This window comes from Mustelus asterias, chromosome 6 (genome assembly GCF_964213995.1).
Source record: "Mustelus asterias chromosome 6, sMusAst1.hap1.1, whole genome shotgun sequence".
Taxonomy (NCBI): Eukaryota; Metazoa; Chordata; class Chondrichthyes; order Carcharhiniformes; family Triakidae; genus Mustelus; species Mustelus asterias.
The window spans coordinates 72,269,933-72,294,532 of record NC_135806.1 but is presented as its reverse complement, the minus strand read 5'-3'; the positions used below and the strand labels follow the sequence as shown (position 1 = coordinate 72,294,532).

General features: G+C 41.6%; 1 protein-coding gene across 1 annotated transcript in view; it reads left to right on the top strand.

The window, feature by feature from the left end:
- rorb (RAR-related orphan receptor B) overlaps window positions 1-14,178 on the top strand; it is a 182,370-nt gene extending 168,192 nt beyond the window's left edge. The window contains exons 6-10 of the mRNA XM_078215405.1: window positions 1,010-1,142; window positions 7,325-7,432; window positions 10,244-10,354; window positions 10,520-10,632; window positions 13,168-14,178. Coding sequence (XP_078071531.1) covers window positions 1,010-1,142; window positions 7,325-7,432; window positions 10,244-10,354; window positions 10,520-10,632; window positions 13,168-13,323 — 621 coding nt within the window. The 3' untranslated portion in view covers window positions 13,324-14,178. The remainder of the gene's footprint in view (window positions 1-1,009; window positions 1,143-7,324; window positions 7,433-10,243; window positions 10,355-10,519; window positions 10,633-13,167) is intronic.
- Window positions 14,179-24,600: the final 10,422 nt, after the last annotated feature.

Sequence of the window (24,600 nt, the reverse complement as noted above, 5' to 3'; positions counted from 1 at the left end):
ATGGCCAGCCCCAATCGCTGGCCTCCCTCCCGCTGTCACCGCTAAGTACAGAGTGGCAGCGGGACTCCCCACCCCACCAATCGTGCCCCCAGAGGCCCCGCCCCACTTGGCCCTGCCACCTCTGACCCCACCCCTTGACACTGCCCATTGCCCACTGGTCAGTGCCAAGGTGCCCCCTGAGCATTGCTACTTTGTCCCTTGGGCAGTGCCAAGGGGCCTAGCTGGCACTGCGAGTGTGGCAATGCCCAGGGCCACCCCCCCAATAGGTCAATGCCCAGATGGCCCCCTTTCACTCCAGTGGGGTTGGCCGCCATCTCCCCATTAGTGGGGAGCTGTTGTAAACCCCCCTGGAGTGAAACACTTCAGTTCCGGGCCTGCTAATTAGATTCAAATCATCGTTTAAATAATTTATACAGCTCTGCACCAATTTCTGACATGGAGCTGACGCCGCCAGAAAGCCGGCGCCCGAAGTCTCACAGAGGCCATGGCATCCAATGGGGAGCCCACCAAATGATCTCCACTTAAATCACCCCCATAGAATTTCTTATGGTAGCTCATGTCACAAAGAAGCAACTGTTGGTCTAGAAAATCTACACAAAACAAGTCAAAAGAGTTTAAAGTAATTTTGGTCAGGCTTTGAAAAAGTTTTTTTCTTAAATAAAAAGATAAAAAATAACTCCAGATAGATGAAATGGAAAGTAGATTGGTGAAGTGGGGAAAAAAATGAAGGAGACAGCTCTGGCCCAGTGCTGCTAAAGATAGTATTCAAATCAGAATAGTTCAAAATACCTAGGAGAAAGATGAAGGCACTTCAAGTCCTCCACCCACAACCATTCTAACACTTTTACAATTGGCCTCCAGGATTTCAGGGACAATAATATAATATTTTTTTCCTCACATGCTTTTTCTCTTCTTTCTAGCATTTGTTTCTAACACGTCCAAAATATTCTGTGCAGTATGTTTCTCTCTTTCCCTCCCCATTACTGTACTTTTTTTTTCTTTTTGAAAGGTGAGGGAAGTCATATGGCAGCAGTGCGCAATTCAGGTTACGCACGCAATTCAGTATGTAGTCGAGTTTGCCAAACGCATTACAGGGTTCATGGACTTGTGTCAGAACGATCAAATTCTCCTTCTCAAATCAGGTATGGATTACAAATATACTTAATGAGTAATGAGTAAAATGGCTGTCATTTCATTGTTAGGTTATGGCATAACTATCAAGTCAGCCAATATTTAAGAGGAAATGCCATCATGGTAGAAGTTGCTACAAGGCCATTTTCTATGTTTACATTCACAGCCAAGCATAATTAGCCAAGCATAATTACAGAGTCAATGACACAATGCAATTATTTCATCCATGATCATGTCTTGCACTGTCAACTTATTTTCTTTTAACTTAATTTAATAAAAGTTAAACTAGAAGTATAAAACTGAATTGTACAGATTCATGCTGGTAAAGACCTAATGGCTGCTTTAGTATGGATTTTCTCCGGTGATCTACATTGTTATAGCAGTGAAAATGTTAGAGCAAGCTACTTCAAGTTATGAGCAACAACTAACAACTCTTTTACCCAGTTATAAGATAGGAACAGGAGTAGACCATTTAGTCCCTCAAGCCTGTTCTGCCATTCAAAGCAATCTTGACTGATCTGTGAGCCTTTGCCCCATATCACTTAATATATTTCGGTGACAGTCATTTTTAGACTTTATCCCCTATTTCAAATTCCTCAACCAGCATAAACAATTCCTCTTTAATTATCCTATCAGTTTGCTATAATATTGATCAAATCACCCTTAATCTTCTAAATTACAGGAAATGCAATCCTAGTTTGTGTAATCTGCCCTCATAATTTAACCCTTGAAGTTCAGGCATCAAATCTATACTGTACTGAGGTGTCCTAAGGTGTGGTGCCCAGAGTTGGCCACAGCACAATTTGGTGTAGTCCAACAGGGATTTTATATAGCTGCAGCACGACTTCTAACCACTTGTTTTCTAATCATTGAGATAAGGAAGAAAACAGAACACTTGCCATTATATAGAGTCATAGGGTGGGATTTACCGGACGCACTCGCACCAAGACCAGATATTCTTGCATGGGGTCAACGGACATTTATATGGTACGCCAAATTTTCTGTTCCGCCCGTGGCAGGCGGGATAGGAAAATTCCACCCATAGAGTTGTAGAGCTATACAACATGGAAACAGGCCCTTCAGCCCAACTGGTCAATGTCGACCATGGTGCCCTCCCAGCTAGTGCTTTTTGCGACATCAGGATTTTTCAAAGTGCTTTACAGCCAATGTAGCACTTTTGAAGTGTAGTCACTGTTGTGATGTAGGAAGTGTGGCAACCAATATGTGCAGAGCAAGGCCCCACAACAGCAATGTGATAATGATCAGATAATCTGTTTCTGTGCTGTTGATTGAGGGATAAATATTGATCAGATTACTGGAGACAGTTCCCTTAATCTCCTTTTCAATAGTGCCATGGGATCTTTTAAATTCACATGACAGAACCACCAGGGTCATTAATTAATGTTGCATCCAAAAAAAATGCAATACTCCTTCAGTTTTGCACTGGAGCATCCGTCTAGACTTCTGTGCTTGAGTCCTGGAGTAGAACTTGAACTCGTAGCCTTCTCACTCCGAGATGAGAATACTGCCAACTGATGTTCAGCTGATACTGCAAGTTGGAAATGCCAGCATTCCATCCGTCTCTTTGATAATTTACTGTATCTGTTCATGATATTTTGAATGTTCCATGTACCTAGATCCCCAAGTCTGTCAAACCTTCTAGACTTTTAACTTGTAGAAAATGCTCTGTTCTATCCTTTTTCCTATCCTATCCTAAGTGGTTGAGAGTGCACGTGTCTGTTGAAATCCATTTGCCACAGTTTTGCACAGTCACTTAATCTATTAATATGCTTTTGTAGTTTTATACTTCCAGCTGCATTGTCGACAATGCCATTTATCTTAATGTCATCGGCAAACCTAAATATGTGGCTTTCTATTTAGTTAAATCGTATCCCTTTCTATCCTATCCCTAACATCCCTGTGGGATGTCATTAGTTATATCCTGCCAGTTAGGGTACTTGCTTATTATCCCTATTGGAACCATTGAATAGTTATAGTGCAGAAAGATGTCATTCAGCCCATCGTGACTATGCCAGCCAAAAAGGAGAAAAATAAATCAGCCGCTCATTTTAATCCCACTTTCCAGCACCCGGTCTGTAGCCTTGCAGGTTGCAGCACTTCAGAAGCGGATCCAGGTAACTTTTAATTGAATTGTATTTTTCAGCCTCAACCATTAACTTAGGCAGTGAATTGCAGATGCCTATCACCCGCTAGGTGAAATTAACCCTTTGTTTCCTGTTGCTGAGCCAATTTTGGATCCAACCTGCCACCTTCCCCTGTATCCCCTGAGATCTCACTTGTCTGACCTGTCTGCCATGCGGGACCTTGTCTTACTGAAATCTATGTAGACAACATCTGCTATGCTGCCATCATCAATCATTCTTGCTACTTTCTCAAAAAAATTTACTATGTTGTAAGACATGATCTCTCCCCCTGACAGAACAATGCTGACTATCCCTAATTAATCCATGCCTTTCTAAATGACAGTTTATCCTGGCTCTCAGAATTGTTTCCAATAATTTGCCCTTCACCAAAGTCAGATTGAACCGGCCTATAGTTTTCTGGCCTATCCCTTGCAATCTTCTTAAATAATGGTACAACGTTCATAGATCTCCAATCCTCTGGGACCTCAGCTGTGCTTAGTGAGGATTGGAAATGATTCTCAGAGCATCCATCATTTCTCCCTGGCTTCCTTCAACAGTCTGGGATACAATCCATCTGGACTTGGTGATTTATCAATCTTCAAGGATGCCAGTCCCTTCAGTACTTCCTCTCTCATTGTGCTTATTGTATCTAACATTTCACACTCCTCCTCTTTAATAGAATGTTTGCATCATCCCTCTCCCTAGTCAAGACAGAGACAAAATACTCATAGAGATCCCTGCCCACATCTTATGAATCAACCCACAACTTGCCATATACATCTCTGATAGGCCCTACCTTTTCCTTAGTTATTTTCTTGCTCTTAATGTATTAGTAGAATCATAAAATCATAAAATCCCTACAATGCAAAAGCAGGCCATTCAGCCCATCAAGTCTGCACCGACCACAATCCCACCCAGGCTCTATTCCCATTAACCCCCATAACCCTACTAGTCCCCCTGATACTAAGTGGCAGTTTAACATGGTCAATCCACCTAACCCGCACATCTTTGGACTGTGGGAGAAAACCGGAGCACCTGGAGGAAACCCACGCAGACACGGGGAGAATGTGCAAACTCCACACAGACATTGACCCAAGCCGTAAATCAAACCCGGGTCCTTGTTGCTATGAGGCAGCAGTGCTAACCACCATGCCACCCTAGTAAAATATCCTTTTTTTGTATCATCTCCTTGCTTTCGTAGTTTGAATTTTTACTTCACTGATGTACCTTCTATAATCCTTTAGCCTTTTGTGCCTGTCATAAGCTTTCTTTTTCCATTTTGTCTTGGCTTGTATACATCTGGATAACCAGGAGGTAGATCTGGCTTTTTGTTTTGTGGGGTCATGTCTAGACTGTGCCCATAGAATTTCCCCTTTGAATCTGTATTGACACAGTTTTTCCTTCTAATTGGTTGTATCCAGTCCACTCTTGCCAGTTCATCTGTCAGTTTGTAAAATTTGTCTTTTCCCAATTTAGAAGTTCTATTCCTGTTCTATCTTTGTCCTTTTCCATAATGATACTAACTCTTTCAGTATTATGTTCACTATTTCAAAATGGTCCCCATTGCTACTTCACCCACAAGCCCAGATTAATTTACTAAGACTAAAACTAGAATTCTGCCCTTTTTCACTGGGCTGGTTATGTGCTGGCTAAAATAAGTTCTATTGGATGCACTTCAAGAACTTTGCTCCCTCTGTGCCCTTCAAACTGTTTGTATCCCAGTTGCTATTAGAATAGTTGAAGTCCCCAATGATTGCTGCCTTATTATTTTTGCACTCAGAAATCAGACTACATATTTGCTCTTCGAACTCCCTTCCACAATTTGGGGAGTGTAATACACTACTAGCAGTGTGGCTGCCACATTTTTATTCCTGAGTTCAACCCACATAGCCTCATTTGATGCTTCATTTTATCATTAACTTCTCACTGAAGGGCTTCAATTGGCAATGGGATGGGATGTTGTTCACCAGCCTTCCCCCCATGGACTTAATCGGGGTGGAGGCGGGAAGGTGGCAGAGTCCCCATACGTCACCCTCCCACCAGCTTAAAGGCCCCCTAATACCAAACTCACCAAGTTGGAGGGCAATAAATTCTGCCCCTGGTAACTTTTCCATGTTTCTACTTTTCAAACATAAACTTGAACACAAACATTTTTTGTTTCTTATGCAGTAAATGTTCACAGAACTTTACACCATTAATGAAATCTGACTCATTACTCATTCTTCTTTTTGGTGTTCTTTCTGCACCCAGAGATGCACTAGATTGATGTAGCACATGCTTAGATTTCAGGGGACCAGGAATATCCAGTTCATTGTTGCTGAAAATAATCCTGTACACGCTCGGGAAATTTGCTACCTTTCTGTGATGAGCTGCTTATCAGAATCTAGTTGGAAATCCCCCATGACAACCACATTACTGCATGCTTGTCTATTCTGTGCAATAATATATTCCGCCCTTCAGAGGCCATGAGGGGGCCGATACTCAACTCCCACTACAGTCTTAAATCTTTTTCTGTTAGTTCTAACCATAAAGTTTCCACTGCCTACTAACCTCTCATTACACCCCCTTTAATCATTGAAATAATTTCATCCTTCATAACTAATGCTGTTCCCCCCCCATCTCCCACTGTCTTTCCTATAGACCTTATAACCTGGTGCATTCATTTCCCAGTCCTGACCATCCTGCAATCTTGCAGCCTTTTCCTTTTCAAGTATACTTACAATTCTCTTTGAAATGTACTATTTAATCTGCTTCCACCAGCCTTTCAGACTGTGCATTTAATTTCATATGATTCTAAATTGTACCAGAAAAGGTTCTGTCAGGATTTTCTGGTTGTTTAGTGAATAAATGTGCCAACAGACATGACCTTGAGTTGTGCAGTCCTGGAAGGTTCCAGGTTTATTTTCCCAGTCTGTGCTGAATTAGCTGACCTCCGAAGCATTAGTAGTAGAAGTACTGCAGTTACTTTCGATTAGGATCTGAAATGCACTGCCTGAAAGATTGGTGGTTGCACATTCAATGGTAGCTTTTTAGAAGAAAGCTGAACATTGTGGGGCTATGCAAAAAGAGTGGGGGAGTTAACTAATTGGATTGTTCTTTTAAAGAGCTGGCACAGGAATGATTTGTCAAATGTCTTCTTTTTGTGCTGTAATGAACTATGACACCTAGTCTACAGAAAGGACACATCTTCCTGCTCCTAATCTGTCTCCAATGTGCATATTGGGTGAGGAAATGATCTATCTCAACATTGATACCTTCATTGACTTCACATTTGAAGAATTGGATGAGGTAGATGCACATTCAATGGTAAATTTTTAGAAGAGAAAAAAAAGGGGTAAATTGGAAGAAAGTAAAAGGCCAAACTTGCCAGCATCTTTGAAACTAGAATATTAAACAAATTTATTAAAATGATGTAGATATGCCAGTGAATGAAAAAAGAATCAGTTCTCAGTCTAGACATGAATGTCCTATTAATGCAAGGTTAAGTGAAATGACAAACCTTTCATACCAGATTTCCATAATGTTCCACAATAAAATCTCTTCGGTTGTGACCCATGGCTTGTGAAATTGCCAACACACCATTTGTCTCATTGTAAAAACTGTGCATTGAATTCGTCAAGGGAGAGTAGGAGATTGACAAGTCTTAAAAGATTTGTATACTTCAACATAGGAACCCAGCTGTGAGACCTACTCGCAAGATAGGTAATGATCACCTTCCTGCTGCATATCTCCTCTCAGCTTTGATCAGCAGTACTTGTTTAAATTTTCAATGCTAATTTATGCAATACTTCTTTTCTAAATAATTCACATTTGATAGTACTGCAATATGACAGTTCCAATTGAAATGGATTTCACAGTGCAGAGCTTAGGCAGTTTAGTTTTCTATTCAGGAAATTAACCTAAAATTAGCAAAAATTTTGGGAATGTAGCAGGCTTAAATCTGAGTTCCAGTCCTCAGTAATTTAGATTAATACCCATTTTGCTTTCAGGTCAACAATGCTGTCATATCATTGCATAATCTGGCAAACTGGCCTGTCTTTGTATTTTAGGTTGTTTGGAAGTGGTATTGGTCAGAATGTGCCGTGCCTTTAACCCACTGAACAACACAGTACTTTTTGAAGGAAAATATGGCGGCATGCAAACATTCAAAGCTCTTGGTAAGAAAAGGCTTTTGTACTAATTATGTTTTGAACCATTCCGATATGTAATTTTACTGACACGCCATGCCATCAAACACCACGAATTAAATATTCAAAAGGGTTCTGTGTTTAACAAAAAGTTAATAGGAATGACCATAAAACAGTCCCAGCAGAAATGCAATTTAGAAGAAGGTGGAGAGCTAATAACAAAGGAACTAATTATAATTTTCTTAATAATCTTGGGTAACAGGAATTGTGCCAAAAGACTGAGTTGTAACAAATGTTTCAGGGGGTAATTTCAAGGGTTATTTTGATGAGTCCATGTTGCCGGTGAAGGGGCGACCTTGCTCCCTAGGCTTAGACACACATCACTTACTATTCCTTAGCCAGTCAGAAAAATGTGGCCATTGCATGCCAGAATTTCAAATTAACACTGCTAACAGGAAAGGCTCCCCCGAGCAACACAGATTCATAAAGTTAACCTCCACGTTGCCGAGAATCCATAAAATTAGATGAAAATAGCGAACACTGAAAACGGGCCAACAGAGGACAGTCAGCATGCATTTGAGAAAGAAAGATTGGGTTTGACTAATTCAATTGAATATTTTTGAGGAAATCATAGAGTAGACAGGTAAAGAGAATGAATTGAGTGGTCTAAGCAATGATTTTCAAGTATGTTTTTTAAGTGATGCCACATTAGACAGGTCTTGGAAGTTAAGAGGAACATGACATGAAAGGAAACATAGTGGGGGCAGTTTTGAGCCTGAATTAGTGGTCCACGGGATCACCGACGCAGGCAGAAAATTCAGAGGGAATCGGGAAACGATTTATGGCACAGAAGGAGGCCATTCAGCCCATCCCGTCTATGCCGGCTCCTTGCAGATTAATCCACTCAATCCCACTCCCCATGGCCCTGCAAGCTTATTTTCTCCAAGTGCCCATCCAATTTCCGTTTGAAATCATTGATTGTTTCTACTTCCACCATCCTCAAGGACGTTGAGTTCCAGGTCATTACTGTTCGCTGCATGGAAAGGTTCTTCCTCATATTCCCTCAGCATCTCTTGCCTTAGACCTTAGATTTGTCTACTAGTCCTTATATCATCAGCTAATGGGAATAAGTTTCTTCTTGTCTACAAGGCAAAAGTAAATAATAACAGGTGATGGCAGCACAATTCATCACTCATGTTGTGATGGTATGAATATGTCAGTGAGAGAGTCAAGTAGACAAAGAAAAAGAAAAAAAAGTGCCCAAACATCTTGTTGTGCCTAGCCTCTGGCTTGGGTATCTTCAATGCTGTGTTCTATTTCTCTGCCAATTATGTTGATGGGGGCATCAGCCCTCCTCCTGTTCTCACCCTTTCCATTCTGTTTTGTGCCAGCTTCTCCTGCTGGACGTGTGTGTCCTGCTGTTGTAGGTGTTTTCAAACTATCTGAGGCATCTTGCATGATAACAAGAAGAAGTTTGACCAAAAGTAGGCAATTTCACTAATGTCCTTCAGGGAAGGAAATCTGCCATCCTTACCTGGCCTGGCCTACATGGTGATTCTGGACCCACAACAATGTGATTGACTCTTAACTGCTCTCTGAAATGGCCAAGTGAGACACTCAGTTCATGAGCAATTAAGGATGGGCAATAAATGCTGGCCAGCCAGCCAGCAAAGCCCACATCCAACGAATGAATAAAAAGAAATGTTGTGTGGGTAGAAGCAGTTTTATTGGATGTGCGTATAAATAGAAAAAAAGTAATCCATGTTGTCCTGAGAAGAGACATAAGAAGCAGGTAAGGAATGGACTGATGGTACTGGGGTAAAACTAGGATTATGCGTGGCTGAGCAGAGCATAAGAGTAAGCAAGTTTATTTATTAGTCACAAATAATTAACACTGCAATGAAGTTACTGTGAAAATCCGCTAGTCACCACACTCCAGTATTCGGGTACACTGAGGGAGAATTTAGCATGGCCAATGCACCTAACCAGCATACCGTTGAACTGTGGGCAGAAATCAGAGCATCTGAAGGAAACCCACGCAGACACGAGGAGAATGTGCAGACTCAACACAGACAGTGACCCAAGCCCGGAATCGAATCCTGGTCCCTGGCGCTGTGAGGCAACAGTGCGAGCCACTGTGCTACCCGAGAGATGCGTAAAGAAACCTTGTCTTGGCACTCTTAGTGAGATCATTCATTATTTTTGCTTGCATTGCTGCCAGGTCCTGGGGACAATTCTTCTTGAATTTCCATGCTCTGTCACCACTGCTCATTCCTGCTAGATCATGTGAAGAGTGCGATCGGATGGAAGGCTTGATAAATTAAATTAAATAATGATTAAATGGAAGAGGGGAAGTGAATCTCCTTCTTGTTGTTGATGGCCTGTGAACTTCTTCACTGCTGCACCTGAGAACCTGGAGCCCTGGTTGAAGTCATTCTGCCTCCTGCTCCGGTATACTTGATATCCCCTATCAAAAATGCACCAGCCCTTTCAGGGTCTGAAAGCTGCCTTTAAGTAGCAGTTGACCACTGGAATTCTTGTCTTTCCATCAGAAATCCCAATAGGAAGCATAACTAATGCTGGCTGCTCACCGATTCCACTTAACTGCAACAACAGTAGTTGTGGCAGGTGAAGCCCGCCCTGACCATTTTATTTCCCATTGTTTACTGAAGTATTAACCTATCATGCTCTTATGTTTCTATATCAAAATAAAATTGATTTCCCGAAGTGAATATAGATAGAATTGAAATAAATTTCAGTCACATATATTTGAGTTAATATGGTAATGTTCTCTAAGTATTAGGTTGTTGATCTGAAAGTTGATATTTATTTCCCCTGCAGGATGTGATGATCTAGTCAGTGCTGTATTTGACTTTGCTAAGAGTTTGTGCTCCCTTCAGCTGACTGAGGAAGAAATAGCTTTGTTTTCAGCTGCTGTTCTAATATCACCAGGTTAGTGTATTTATGTGCAGGTACTATTCTAATTGTTGTTTTTTTGGAATGAAAGGACAATTTCTGATGATGTGGCCCAGTTCCTTGACTATTTAAAGGGTCTCCCTTTGTAAGAGAGAAGAAAATTAGTTTTGTAACTATATGTCCATATTCTCTCTACTTCAGATCGACCCTGGTTAATGGAACCAAGGAAAGTTCAAAAGCTACAAGAAAAGGTTTATTTTGCACTACAGCATGTGATTCACAAAAATCACCTGGATGACGACACATTAGCAAAGGTATTCTTTGAGCTGACTAATTGGTCAAGTGGGAGCATGGGAGTTATGGAGGAGAAATGAGGGGGCGATCTTGTGACAAAAAAGTCTACGTCCAAGGACGAGCGTGAAAACAGGAGAGTTTCTGATCCGTTTTGGGGCGAGTTCAAATCTGCATTTTTATCAACTTAGAAAAAACAACTTGAAAAATGGTTTTGCACCTTTATGGGGAGGGGGCAGAGTACAATCACCTGAATGCTGGCTGAGAGCAGCAGAGGGCAAAATCGCACTTATGCAGGTCTCCAGCAGCAGGTCTCCTGTCACACAGCCTCTGCTCCTGTCAGCCAGCCTCACTCACAGCACCCCACCCCCAGCTACCATGGGGACTCACAGCCTATTGTGACCCTCCCCCACACAACCAAACCGATATATCCCCGTGACTCCCCCCACTCGCCCAGACCGCCAGCCCGACACCCCCAATTGCCGGCCCAAACCCCCTCCATGGCCAGCCCCAATCATATCCCTCCCTCCCTCCATCGATCCCGAGTGCAGAATGGCAGCAGGTCCCCCCGCCCTCCTCCCACCGATCCCCAGTGCAGAGTGGCAGCGGGTCCCCCCTCTATCCCCTCACCAATCCCTAATGCAGAGAGGCAGAGGGTTCCCCCCTCTATCCGCCCACCAATCCCTAGTGCAGAGCGGCAGTGGGTCCCCCGCCACCACTGACCAGCCATCTCTGGTCTGCTCCGGCCCCAGTAAGCCCTCCCCCTTAGCACTGCTCAGTGCTCAGTGTGCAGCACCTGAATGCCCAGTGGGCACTGCTAGGGCTCCAGACAGGCACTGCCAAGGTGCCAGGCTGGGAGTGCCAGGCTGGCACTGCTTAAGGGGATTCCCCTATTGCCCCCGATCTCCCCAGAGCACTTCAATGGCCTCCAGTTCTACCCAAATATGCCCATTGTTGGGGACCAGCTGTGATTCTCACTGAAGAGCACCTCTCCCGGCGAGGCCACAGAGGCAAGTGAGCCCAGACAATAACGTCTCGGGCTCTCTTGCCTCTTACATGATAAATACATGCAAATTAACTTTAAATAATTTATTCAGCCTCGCACTGGAAATGGATGTGAAGTTGACCTTGCCAGATATCCGGCGCTGGTAAAATCGCGAGAAATCAGACATGAGCCTGATTTCCCGGCTCTCTCGCAATCTTACAGGCTCACTCTGCCCATTGGCCGATGGGGTGCGAGGGTAAGATCACCCCCATAATGTTTGAAGTTGCTCAATCCGGGGGGACAAAACACATTTGTCTTCATTGTTGAAAACTAGATGAGTTTTATGGACGTACCAGGAAGATGAACCAGCCAGTGTGCATTGCTACACTGAGAATATTGTGAAGCAGTGTGGGTGAAACTTTTTCTGTCAATAATATCATCAATTCAGGTACCATAAGTGTATGACAGGAAATTTAATTTTGTACTTGTGCTGAAATTTGAAATAAAATTATAAAGAGGATCATTTCAGCCCTGAGGAGTTCACACAGATTATTTAACTTTGTCAGTATTAACAATGTGCTATGATTATTATGTACATAATTAAAAACAATCTTGAAGTGCCACTAGTTAGTACAAATTTGAACAGGCTTTAAAATTTACTCTTAGGATTCTGTGCATGTTTTATCACAGGGACACATTCTCATCCATAGTTCCCCAGATAAAGGCCAAAATCTTACCACTGTTCACACCGGCAGGATTTTCCCATCTCGCCACAGTGAATGGAGATTTGACTGGCCTCCAAATTCTCCGACCTCGCTGCAGTGGGAGCGTCGTGTGAACTGGCTGAAAGATCACGCCCAAAGACTTCACAATCTTAAATAAAGTAATGTCGGACAGAGACGATGGATACTTGTAAACAGAATATCAATGAATGAGTAACCCATTAAATAATATCACATAGCTGGAAATGTTACAATTGGCAGCAGGCCAAATACTTGAAATAAATCTATTCACTACTTTCTCAAACCCATGGTGCATTAGGAAAAATGCTGATGTAAGCAAGGCAACACCTGAATGTATGTAGTTTAATCTAAACATAAATATGCATGATGGTTGGGCTTCATGGCGCTCAGCAGAACTTTGCATTTTGAATCTGTCCATTGCTAAGTTTATTTTGTCTGCTCTCTTGCTTTTGTCACCCAGCATCACATACTGCGAGGAGCCAATTAGCTCAGTTGATGGGATGGCTAGTGTGTGATTCAGAGTAACACCAACAGTCCACCTTCATTCTGGCTAAGATACACTCCGGGCCAGCTTCCTTGCCCTGCCCCATAGCAAAATCACAGCATAAAGCCACGGTTCAGTGACCCTCATATAACCGAGGATTCTACCTGGAGAATGAAGAAGAAGCATCCTGCGTTACGGGCCTTCTCCTTCTATTACAGGAATCTCAATTTAACCAAAAGTGGCCAGCCTTGCTCGTCCAGGTTTACAATCCAGATTTATGTTATCACCCTCGAATGGGGTAAATGGGGTAATTGTGATAACGTTTATTTTTTGTTTCTCCTTTCAGTTGATCTCCAGGTTACCAACTTTAACTGCACTTTGCAACCTGCACACTGACAAGCTCCAGGCATTCAAGCTGTTGCACCCAGAGACGGCTAACAGCCTGTTTCCTCCTCTCTACAAGGAGCTCTTTAACCCAGACTCTTCAGCCATCCCCAAGTGACGGTGGTGGCTGGCATGTGCCACCGCGCTTGCAACGAAGCTCTCTTCAGACAAAGACAAAAGAGGTGTAAATTCGAGACTTCTAAATGAAAGAAAAATTACTACTGCAACACTAAGAATGTCCTGCACTTAAATAGATTCTTTTTCACCGCTACCGATTAAAGAATGTAAATACTGCACCTGACCCGGAGCTTTGTGGAACTGGTCAGATAATGTACAAAGTTAAGTCATTCTAATTTTATCTGTTTTGGGGGTAAGTTTTAACAATCAGATGCTGGTTAATGCTGTTTTATAATTAGAACCGTGATTTCACAGTATTATTCCTTCTATTCGTGGCTTGGATATAATTTAAGAGAATTTGGCTGACTAGGCTTAACTGTTTCTGAGTGTAATTTTTTTTCCATTTCTTTTGTTGAGTCTTGTAACTTTATTTTTGATGTTTTTGAGGAATTGACGTTTCCAATATATATGGATGAAAATATATATTGGGAAAAGATGTGGGCGGAAAAGGATATAAACAAAAGCCTTGTCTGGATTGCTGAGAAATTGAGTGTGGATTCTGGTATATTATATTTAAAGAGGGTTTGGGGATTTTTGTTGGTTGTAAATGTAAATTCTAGATTTAAAAAAGCACTAGTTTTCCACATTAATCTATATTTTTATGTATAAAGTTGCACAGAATGACAAAAACACAAAACAAAAAAGATAGTATTTGACCTGTTAGCTACATGATGACTACCAAGTAATTTCTGTTCCCAAACCTTGTGTTGGAAGCTTTAATAATCTTTTTTTAAGTAACATCTTTGTCTCAGTGTGTTTCAGACAGAAGCTGGTATTAAAGTGATGTTGATCTGCGAGGAAAGGTTTTTAGCACGTATTTTTCTCGTTCATTGATAGAACTGTCAATCAGTGAACATTATCACCTTTATTCATTATTATGAACATAATTCATCAACATTATTCATTCTTTGGTATTACAGCTCCCTCTTGCTCACTGATTTGCAAACAAGTCCCTACTCTTGCCCTCAACATTATGCCATTTTTAAATATCAAAAAACCCTGATTTGTTGGCCTACTTAGACTGAACCTTGCATTTTAATATTCTCTTCTGAACATTGCAACTTATTTCAGCTCGTTTTATAGCTCTTCCAATGCTCTTAATCCAACTCCAATTGCCACCACCAAGTGGTTGTTATTTTGGAAGAGGAAATTGCTCTATTTTACAACCTTGTTTCCATTGGAAATTGACTTTTATCCTTGAGACTCCATCATTGAGAAATTTCTTATTGCTCTGCAAAGAGTAGCCCTTTATCTTTCTAAATCCAAGGCAGCTGCCGAAAAACAAGCCTATGCATTTGTCCTGTAAAAATGGTCATATGCATTACTGGATAAAGTCTTGTTCTTTTATTTATCCTTGTCCTTTACCAAATTCATAACCAGAAAAAGAGAGTGCAATTTTAATTCTTATATTTACTCTACTGATGATGGAAATTTATTGAAAATCTTGTAACCTTAAACACTAGCAGGTCCAAAACTAGCTTGGGTGATACTGCTACATTTCAAATGTTAGGTATTGAATTCATCTGTAAGAAGACTTATGCATAACGTGATGAGTTATTTGCACCCGTTGTGTTTGTGAGCTCTGCAAAATGTAGCAAAATATTTTGAAGGATAATTGATTGTTGCTTGGTAGTACAGAACTTGAGCATTGCTTAAAAAAAAGCGACATGCGCTGAGATTTTCCGGTCCCGCCTCTGGCAGGAATTGGCACGGGAAAGACTGGAAAATTTGGACAGCAGCCAAAAATCACTGGCAGGACAGAAAACTCCTACCTGTGCTGTCAAAGCTTTTTGTTTTGCACTCATCAGGACAGATGCAATAATGCCAAATTTCAAAGGGAACAAAAATTTGTACTGCACGAGATTGGTCGGCAAATTGGCTCTGATTGGTTGAGACATTGTCATGGCAAATGCACCAGGGAGCTATCATCCCATGTTTTTGTTTATTCAAAAAAGCTGTAGTGACTGGGCATATGCCTTTTAACTGCAGAGATGCAAAGAATTATACTAACATCCAATATAAGATTATCAGTTAGACTTGCAATATAGTTCATTGACACTTGCTAGAAGCTATATATATTCAAATACAGGGATCTGTCTTCTGCAGGCAAAAAGAATACGTCTAGACATTACACCTTTTTGAATAAACACAAGCAGGGGGAAGGATAGCTGTCTGGATGACACCTTCCAGAGCTGCTGCAGGGTGACTTGAAATCAAGTTGCTTTAATTCAAGAACACAAATAATCAGACCGATGGTAAAACTAATAATGAGACGGAGAGGAAGTGATTACAGTTTAGTCAATCAAACTTTTAACTCTGGTGACACTGTTGGTTCCATGTTGTAAATGCACTGCACAGCGCACTTTTGAGCCTTACAGACAGTGAATGTCTTTGATTCAATCGCAGGGCTCTGTGCTGAATTAGTTGATCTCAGCCGGCGCAGCAGTGGGATTGCTGCATTTGCTCCAGCATTCTTTGACTAAACAGATTTTTAAAAACCTTCTGACATTCCTCACAATCCTGATGCCTATCTACTGATGCCAGCTGAAAAGCACACAGGTAGTTGTTGAGTGAGGAACATGTCAGCTTTGATTGCGACACCTTCCCATGCACTAATAGTCTGCTAATAACTCACTACGTCAGCAGTGACCTAAAGAATGGCCACTTAGGTAAAATGCTGGAAAGCAGCTCCAGCACAAATCAGCACCTTCAGGAGTAATGGGAAGAAAATTCAAGAACTAAAACATCTCGACTCAAAATAATTTCCCCATTGTTAATAGGAGCCATTTCCTTTTTCAAAAAAAACTGCTGGATTAATTTACGAAGAGGATTGCAGGGAAGCACCCTGTCAGCTCAATTGACCTCCATGATCATCACTTTTGTGACAAAATTCTGGTGGGTGAAGGAGAAGTTTTGCTGGAATAATGCCATTCATGGTGCAGAAATGCACATGGCATTTGAAGGTGACTCCCCTTGTTCCTGATATCTTGTTCCCTCAATATGACAAGAAAATCCACTCCATTATTTGCAGAAGTTCCTTGTTCTCTCTACATAGCCCTTTCTATTTGTTCGTTTCCCTCTCCTGAGATGAAAGCAAGCTTGTAAATAGGTCAATGGTCCTGAAATCTCGAGATGCAACTTATTTGATATCGCCCCTGTATAAAAAGAGCTAATTAGATGTTTATTGGTGCAGTCTGTATGGAATTGACAAGCTTGGCAGTTTTACCTGAATTTCAAGGCACCTTTCCAAGCTATTTTATTGTGTTTTAATTATATATTTAATTATTATATGAGTCTTTTGTTCATTGTATAACTATCTATTTACAGATGGATGGAAGCCATTCTTTGCTTTCTACTGTCCCACTTCCATCCCTATTGTGTATGTTCTGTATTCAGATTAGCCTTTCATTTTATTATTACTGGAAATCAGTCTGATTTCAAAATTGGAATTACAAGTGCTGTTTTGGAAAGCTCTAATGATGGATGTTCTAGACTCCAGGTACAGCAATTAATGTCTCTGGATTGATAGGAATAGGGGGTGAATTTCAGTGGGGGTTCTCCTGCTCACCTGTAATCTCCTGGGGAAGACTAAAGACCTGAGAAGACTGTCAGAGCTCTACATGAAATGAGTTTAGCCAATGTCAATCTGATCTCATGGGCATGGTTCAATGGTGCACAATTCCCCATAAATTAACAGTAAGTTAACAATCTCATTCATGCAAGCCATGGAGAAAGCTAGTTTGGAAAATTTGAATATCACGCCAGTACAGAAGAGCGTGCACTTCTGAAGTTTGGTTTAAGCACACCTCTCTGGCAGATTGGAGATTTCCTCTCCTTCTAAGTCTATAAGTTCTCTTGCTGATTCTGGGCACCAAAAATAAGATCAACCTAAAGACCATCTAATCAGTGAGAAATGAAAAATATAAAGCAGGATTGGGCACACTTTCCTGTTTCAGGATCCGGACACATTAAGAATAAAATGTGCAGAAGGGGACTGGCCAATTTTCTGTCTATTCATTTAAATGGATAGAAAATAGGTTGGATTCCTTTCTCATGCATGCGGATATCCTCTATCTTTTGGGATGTATTGTACCTGGCTAATTCAATTCATTACAGTCAAGAAAATTTGTTCTCTACTGTTTTGCAATGAATCTCTATACCAGTCCCATCCATCAGTTTCTCTTTCCGTTCTTTGTCACTTTTGGCATTCTGCATAACATTCCACATGACTTCTGCTGTTCCAAATTCATGCTGGAGGCTATTTCAAAAGCATTTTATTAAAATTTGGCTCTTATGAGGGCAGGCATGACAGCTTGGCTCTGAGGACTGTTTTTAAATCCAAATTTGCCCAAGTCGGAAAATGGGAAAATGACAACCAGTGACTTCAAATGCTCCAGACTTCTTTTCACAATGGCCCGGTACTTCCATTCTCTGAGTATTCACACCCTGGAGGTACCCCTAAAGATGTGGTGGGGGGCCCGCAGAAGTCCCCAGCCAAAGAATGCATGGGAATTGGCCGGGAAGTTCAACCTTCTGGTGGGCAATTACTCTGCACTGGAACCATCCAAAACTCCGATTTAAACCTGAGATGGTTCCGACTCACTTAGCAAAATAGTTTCCCGCAAAATGTTGGAAGGATTAAAACCACTTCTGACTCCTGGGTAACTGTGGTACTGACCTCACAATGGACCCCCGCCAACACTCTCGTGACCACCCCACCACCTCCTGACTACCCTCCTGACCCTCCAGACACCTCGACTATCCCCCTCTGTACCAACCCCCCGATTACCCTCCCCCACTGGACATTAATCTATCAGCACCTTAATTGAGAATAAGAAAAACAATGAGGAGCATTTTAAATATAAGTTCTGCTGAGTTCCACGAACTGAGCATTAATGTTGTCCTTAGTTTTATTTAAGTTTGATTTCCTAATATTTCAGAGCAGCTCAATTACTGTAAAACATTTTCTAATTTAGTGAGATTATATTTTGGAAAACACTGGTAGAGGAGGGATGAGGTTTTTGAATAGCAACATGATAAATGTCCTCTTTCTGAATGTTGTAACACTGCTGCTACACATAGCGACCAAAGCAATTCTTCACTCAGTAGAGAAATTGTTTTGCCACTGAGCTAGGTCTGATTGTCGGGGCAGCTTAATGCAGAATCTTCACTTTACTATGTTGCTGCAGTTAACAACTTTATGCCTCAGAGGCTGCAAACTCCATGTTAACATGAAATCTCATAATTTCTAAATGATTTTTTCACCACAAAAATATTGAATATGAGTAAAAGAAATCACGACCAGTAGGATAATACCTTTGCTAACCAATACACTTTTTTTTAATTCAGACCTTTTATTTTAGAACATAGAACATAGAACATTACAGCGCAGAACAGGCCCTTCGGCCCACGATGTTGCACCGACCAGTTGATCCTAGTTTGTTTAACCATAGAATCCCTACAGTGCAGAAAGAGGCCTTCTGGCCCATCGAGTCTGCAGCAACTCTCCGACAGGCATCCCACCCAGGCCCTCCCCTCCACACTACCCCTGTAACCCTGCACATCCACCATGACTAATTAACCTAACCGATACATCTTTGTTTAATTGCGAAGAAACCTACAAAGGCAACGTTTGATTATAAGATGGAGCGGGGAAAACACAAACAAACCAGGCATTCTGGCTGCAAAACTCAAACCCAAATTATATACCTAAAAACAATTCCAATCAGACAAATCAGTCTGTGTCATGATATTCCGGTTTCATTCCCATTCCCGAGCTTGAGCACAAATTTCAAACGCAAACACTCCTTTTTTAGTGAAAGTGTTGCACTATCAGAGGTGACATCTTGTGAATGGGATGGTTAAACCGAAACCCCATCTGCCTGTTTGAGTGGATCTAAAAGATCCCATAGCACTAATTTGAAGAAGAGGAGGAGTGTGGTCCCTCGTGCCTTGGCCAGTATTTATCCCTCAATCGACATCACAAAAACAAATGTTCTGGTTATTTTCACATTGCTCTTTGTGGGAGTTTGCTGTACACAAATTGGCTGTTATTTTTCCTACATTACAACAGTGACTACACTTCAAAAGCATTTTATTGACCATGAAGCACTTTGAGATGTCCAGTATTTGAGAAAAATGCTATATAAGTGCAAGTCTTTCTTTTCTATGGGGTAAAAATGCAGATTATCATTCAGGAATGTCTGACAATGGAGGAAACCATGGTCAGAAATTTATTTCTCCCCCACTTCCTGTGGTGGAGGTGGCAAGCCATTAGCTGCTGGCAGGATCTTCGGGTGCTGCCAAAATCAATGGCAATTTGCATGGCTTGCCCATCCCGCCACCAGGGAACCAAATGGTAGGATCGACTTTGGCAGGACCGGAAGATCCCGTCGGTGGGAAGGGCCAGAAAATCCCGGTCAAGGTTGTCAGAAAGAAACTGATTTGAAGCATTGAAAACTTGTACAGAATTTTCCCTGTCCCTGAGAGGCAGCTTTGGAGGCTGGAGTGGGGATCATTAAGGGGGTACTGAGAATATCAGCGCAGGAAAAAATGCATTGGGCCAGCTGCCCGGCATATTCCTGCTTCTTCACCCTTTTTCCAAAAGCGGCTTCACAGCCATGTCAATAAACCATCCAGCAGTGGCAGGAATCCACTTAAGGCATTTAATGAGCCAGTTAGTGCCAATTTTACCACAGCAGTACAAACTTCTGAGCATCCCCCAAGTCCCCACCCCGCTGTGTCAGAACTCTGGCAACTCGGAGGAGGTGGCTGGACAACGGGATATCGGAGATGCAATCAATTTGAAGGATTTGAATGTGCACCATGATAAAAATGACAAGGACACTGTCTTCCTGGATGAGAGGCTTACCATTGCTCCAGGATATCATGGGGACTGATGTCTCTGACAGTGCTGGGACCGCTATAGTGACAGCTTCTCCCCTGGTAAAGTTGGCACCTCTATTGAGTTCCTGCCACTGCTACTCCCTGGGTCTCATTCTGCATAACATTCCACATGACTTCTGCTGTTCCAAATTCATGCTGGAGGCTATTTCAAAAGCATTTTATTAAAATTTGGCTCTTATGAGGGCAGGCATGACAGCTTGGCTCTGAGGACTGTTTTTAAATCCAAATTTGCCCAAGTCGGAAAATGGGAAAATGACAACCAGTGACTTCAAATGCTCCAGACTTCTTTTCACAATGGCCCGGTACTTCCATTCTCTGAGTATTCACACCCTGGCAGGAGGCTGCCGGCCGCCCTAACAATGGTCTATAATGTGTCAAACCCCTGCCTGGAGAAGCTGTCTGTTGTTTCTAATTAGACAGCAAATTCAGAGGATGTCTGCTACTTGGCCACCTCCTATAAGTCTTTGTCAGTTGGCACGCTGGTGCAAAGAGCAGGGGTCGGGACCTGAAAATGGCTCTGAAGCCCAAAGCCTTTTAAAGTACAGAAGATTCAGCCAAGGGCCTCATATTTAGGCTTCCCGCAGAAAGCATGAGGTCAGAAAATTACCCTCTGAGATACTTGTTATAAGCGTACAAATAGCCATGTAACCACTGACGCTTCCAGTCAGTGTCTTACCAACAGATTGCAGTAGAAACAGTGACATAAATTCTAACTTTGAGCAATAGATTCAAACTGCTGATAGCACGTCGGTAGGTCAATTTTTTTTCCGTCACGTCAATCGAGCTAAAAATTGAGGTGTAAAAGGGAATGTTGATTCACTACTGTCCATTTTATATTAAAGCACAAAGTCAGAGTCTACCACGATGATCCACCACAGTGACTATTTTTGATGACCAGTAAGCTTTAGAACATCACAGCCTGCAAGTTTTCCGAAACCTCCCCCAAACTCAGAAGTGCAACCATCTGAACAAAAAGAAATCTTGCCATTTTGGCCACTAGAGGGTGGCAGATCTCTATCAACAAAATTAACCAGCATCAAACTGATTGTTTAACTACCTTACCGACAGGACCAAAATACATCAATAATGGCAGCGACGCAAAGTCATAACAAAAGAGCACATTCAAACATGATTTGTACATAAATCTGTCAAAACCCGTGCTGAAATTTTTACAATTTTTGGAAATACATCGGATACATTTTGATATATTTGACACAGTTAACACTTGGCATCTTTTGGGAGGAAAATATTTTTGTAAAAATAGATTAACTTCTTACTGAGACAGTAGGAAATTTGTAAATTGCTGAACAATGTTAAAGGGAAAATATATTTTGTTTTCAGATCATTTAACATAAAAGTGAGGTAGTTTTCTTTGTTCCCCTTGCAAAGCTTTTAGCACTTAATTGTATAGTTGTGATATTGTGGGGTAAAAATTGTAAATATATTTATCGGGTGGGTGCATGCAATGTGATTTTCTCTTGTCTCCAATAGTTTGTATGTAACTATCTGGAAGCACGGCGACATTTTATAGGTTATTTTGTACATTTTGAAGTTCTCTCTTTTCAGAACATCTCCGTATATTGAATTTTATAGAGATGTACAGCCATTTTTATGAATACAGATCCAATTGTTTTTGTACAAGTTGTGAAGTTCAAAGGGCTGGGTGGCTCAGTGCATTTCCCTTCACTTCAAGCTAAGGGGATGGAAGTCTCTTCACACTGGTGACTGTAAGGATCACAGAGTAAGTCACAGTGCTCTAAAACCGGTTCATATCAATTGTGAGTACTTCATCAAAAGCTCACCACCATTTCTTTTGATACTGCTAAAGGAAGATAGAAATGGCAAACAGATGCGTGGGGGTGTTTTATCGACTCTGATTTACAAACCTCAAGGTATATCCTTAAAGTATTTGAGTTATGAGGGGGTGAAAAATCTCTATTGGCACTTATCTTGGAGCATCAACCACTTTATTCTTGAAATAATTTGTGGCAATACAGATATTTCAAAATCTGGGGCGTGAGCACATAGAGGACACAAATAAATTAGTCTCACACTCAGCAAGGCATATTTGAAAGCTGAGCTTTCCAAATTAATGTTGGCAATATTCTGGTCACTTGGCACACATTGGCAGTTGAGACGTATGGACACTGTGTCCCATGTTGGTGGGGAGAGGAAGGAGGGGGTGGGGGAGTTTTATTTTGGCGCGCTATGTATAATTAAATCTTGAAAATGTTTGGAAAGAACTGGTTTGCAATTTCTATAGTGTACAAAGGAAATATTCCCCCATGGTGACTGTCTAAGCCTTTTAGCAGATGCACAAAAGCAGTGAGGGTAATTGTGTCAGACCGGCTGAGATTTTCCAGCATTTTCTGTCCAGATGCTGACAGACCTGCTGAGATTTTCCAGCATTTTCTGTTTTTGTGCGAGGGTAATTGTGTCTTTAGGCTTCTGTGTAAAATGGGTAACATTGATTCAACCACTGTTATACATCTCTCCCACCTTTCAGTTTTATTGAAGTAAGAGGAATTGAAAATGGGAAGAGACGTCTAAAAAGCAGCCAAATCAATATGGCCTATTTTACACTGCTGTCCAAAGTCACAATTGCCCCCAGCGATGTGATGACTTCATTAGTAGCTATATCGAAGCTTCGATGGGACAATCCTCACCCTGAGTGCTTTCAGGTTTTATAATCCTATGAAGTACTGGATACTGTCATTCGGTGAAGGGAAAATAAATATTTCATTTATTTTTACCATTATTATTCAACCTAGCCTCAAGCATTAACACCACATTAATAAATTCCAGTTAGCTTTGTTTCTTAACCTACACATTTACTGCAGAATACAGTTTGTTTGTATCAGACAAAAATTACTATCTGACCATTGGGAGAGCATGTAGTGCAAAAATATTAATAATCTTTATTTATTATATATTATATAAGTGAACTAGAAGAAAATTAATAACTCTGCTACGATTTTGAGTTAAAACAAAAACAAATATTGGTTTTTATTCCCCACCCAGCAACTCTGAGTGGCTAAAGTTTAAGCTAGGCACAGTTTTAAACTGAATTATTTAAGATGTTTAGCACAAATGATCATTAGCACTTGAAAAATAGATGCACTTTTTAGGCCCTTTGTTAACAGTTTGTTTTGTGATTTAGTGATGTTGATTGCTAATGAAGTGGGTCATAAGATCAACACTGGATTGAGGTGAATAATCTGAAATATTGCCTGTCCTTGATAGATCTACATATAGGACAACCTGCCCATCACATGCAGAATTTCATTTGATTATCGGTGGCATTTAAAGGAGGTGGTGGTGGTCTTGCTTGCTGGCTGGAGCTGGTGAGAGCTCTGTGGTGGCTCTTTTAGGGAAGGCCCACCATATTGAGTGTCACTCAGACACTGAACAGGACAGTGGCGAGCCTTCCCTGGGATCTAGGACCCCTGGGGGCGGACATCTCACCCACTCAGAGCTACCAACCAATCAGAGACTGGCAACTATACTGACTGGCAGAGGCACTGGTGAGGCAACGGCTGCTTCTGGTCGAACAGCCACCCAAGGCTCCAGATTGTTGCTAGTTGCCAGGCCGCAAGTGAGTGATGGCAGAAGGGGGTTCACAGTGGTTGGTAGTGAGGGTAAGCGGATGGTCCTCAAAGTGCCCCCTTCCCAATGCTGGATCCTTCAAACAGCCACAGAGTGCCTTTGAAGAAGGTACCTCCCTCTATCCCACCCCCCACACCCATAAACAACCCCAACATAGCAAGATACTGTGTGCTGTTGGGTTAATAACAGTGGCAGTGGGATGAAGTCCTTAAGTGGGCTTAATTCACTCCCCACTATTAACTTAATCAGGGTGGAGGCAGGAAGGCCACAGTGTCCATAGTCATCACCTTCTCACCCGATTACATGTCCCACCCCCAGCCACCAAACTTTCCACAGGGGAAGGCATTAAATTCCGTCCTATCTATACATGGCAATCTGGAAACAGTTTGTATGTTGCAGGATTTATCAAATAAAAAGCTTGTTCGAACCAGAATTTGGACATTTTAGGCTGGTGTAAGTTTTATTCTGGAATTGAGGAGCTTTGTTTGCCATGTTTTAAGGTACTGATCCAAGAAGCAGCAATCTTTCATGTTTAATTTGCACTATGTGTCCCAGTGGTTCAAACCAGTCAATTCTTACTGCGAATAATAGAAGTTCCTGAAGTTGTAGTGTTTACAGTTGTAGTGAAGACATGGGATTGGAATTGATGATTTAAAGGAACAGGCATGAACTTGTGGATTGCACAGTGTTTAAGACCTTGCTTGCT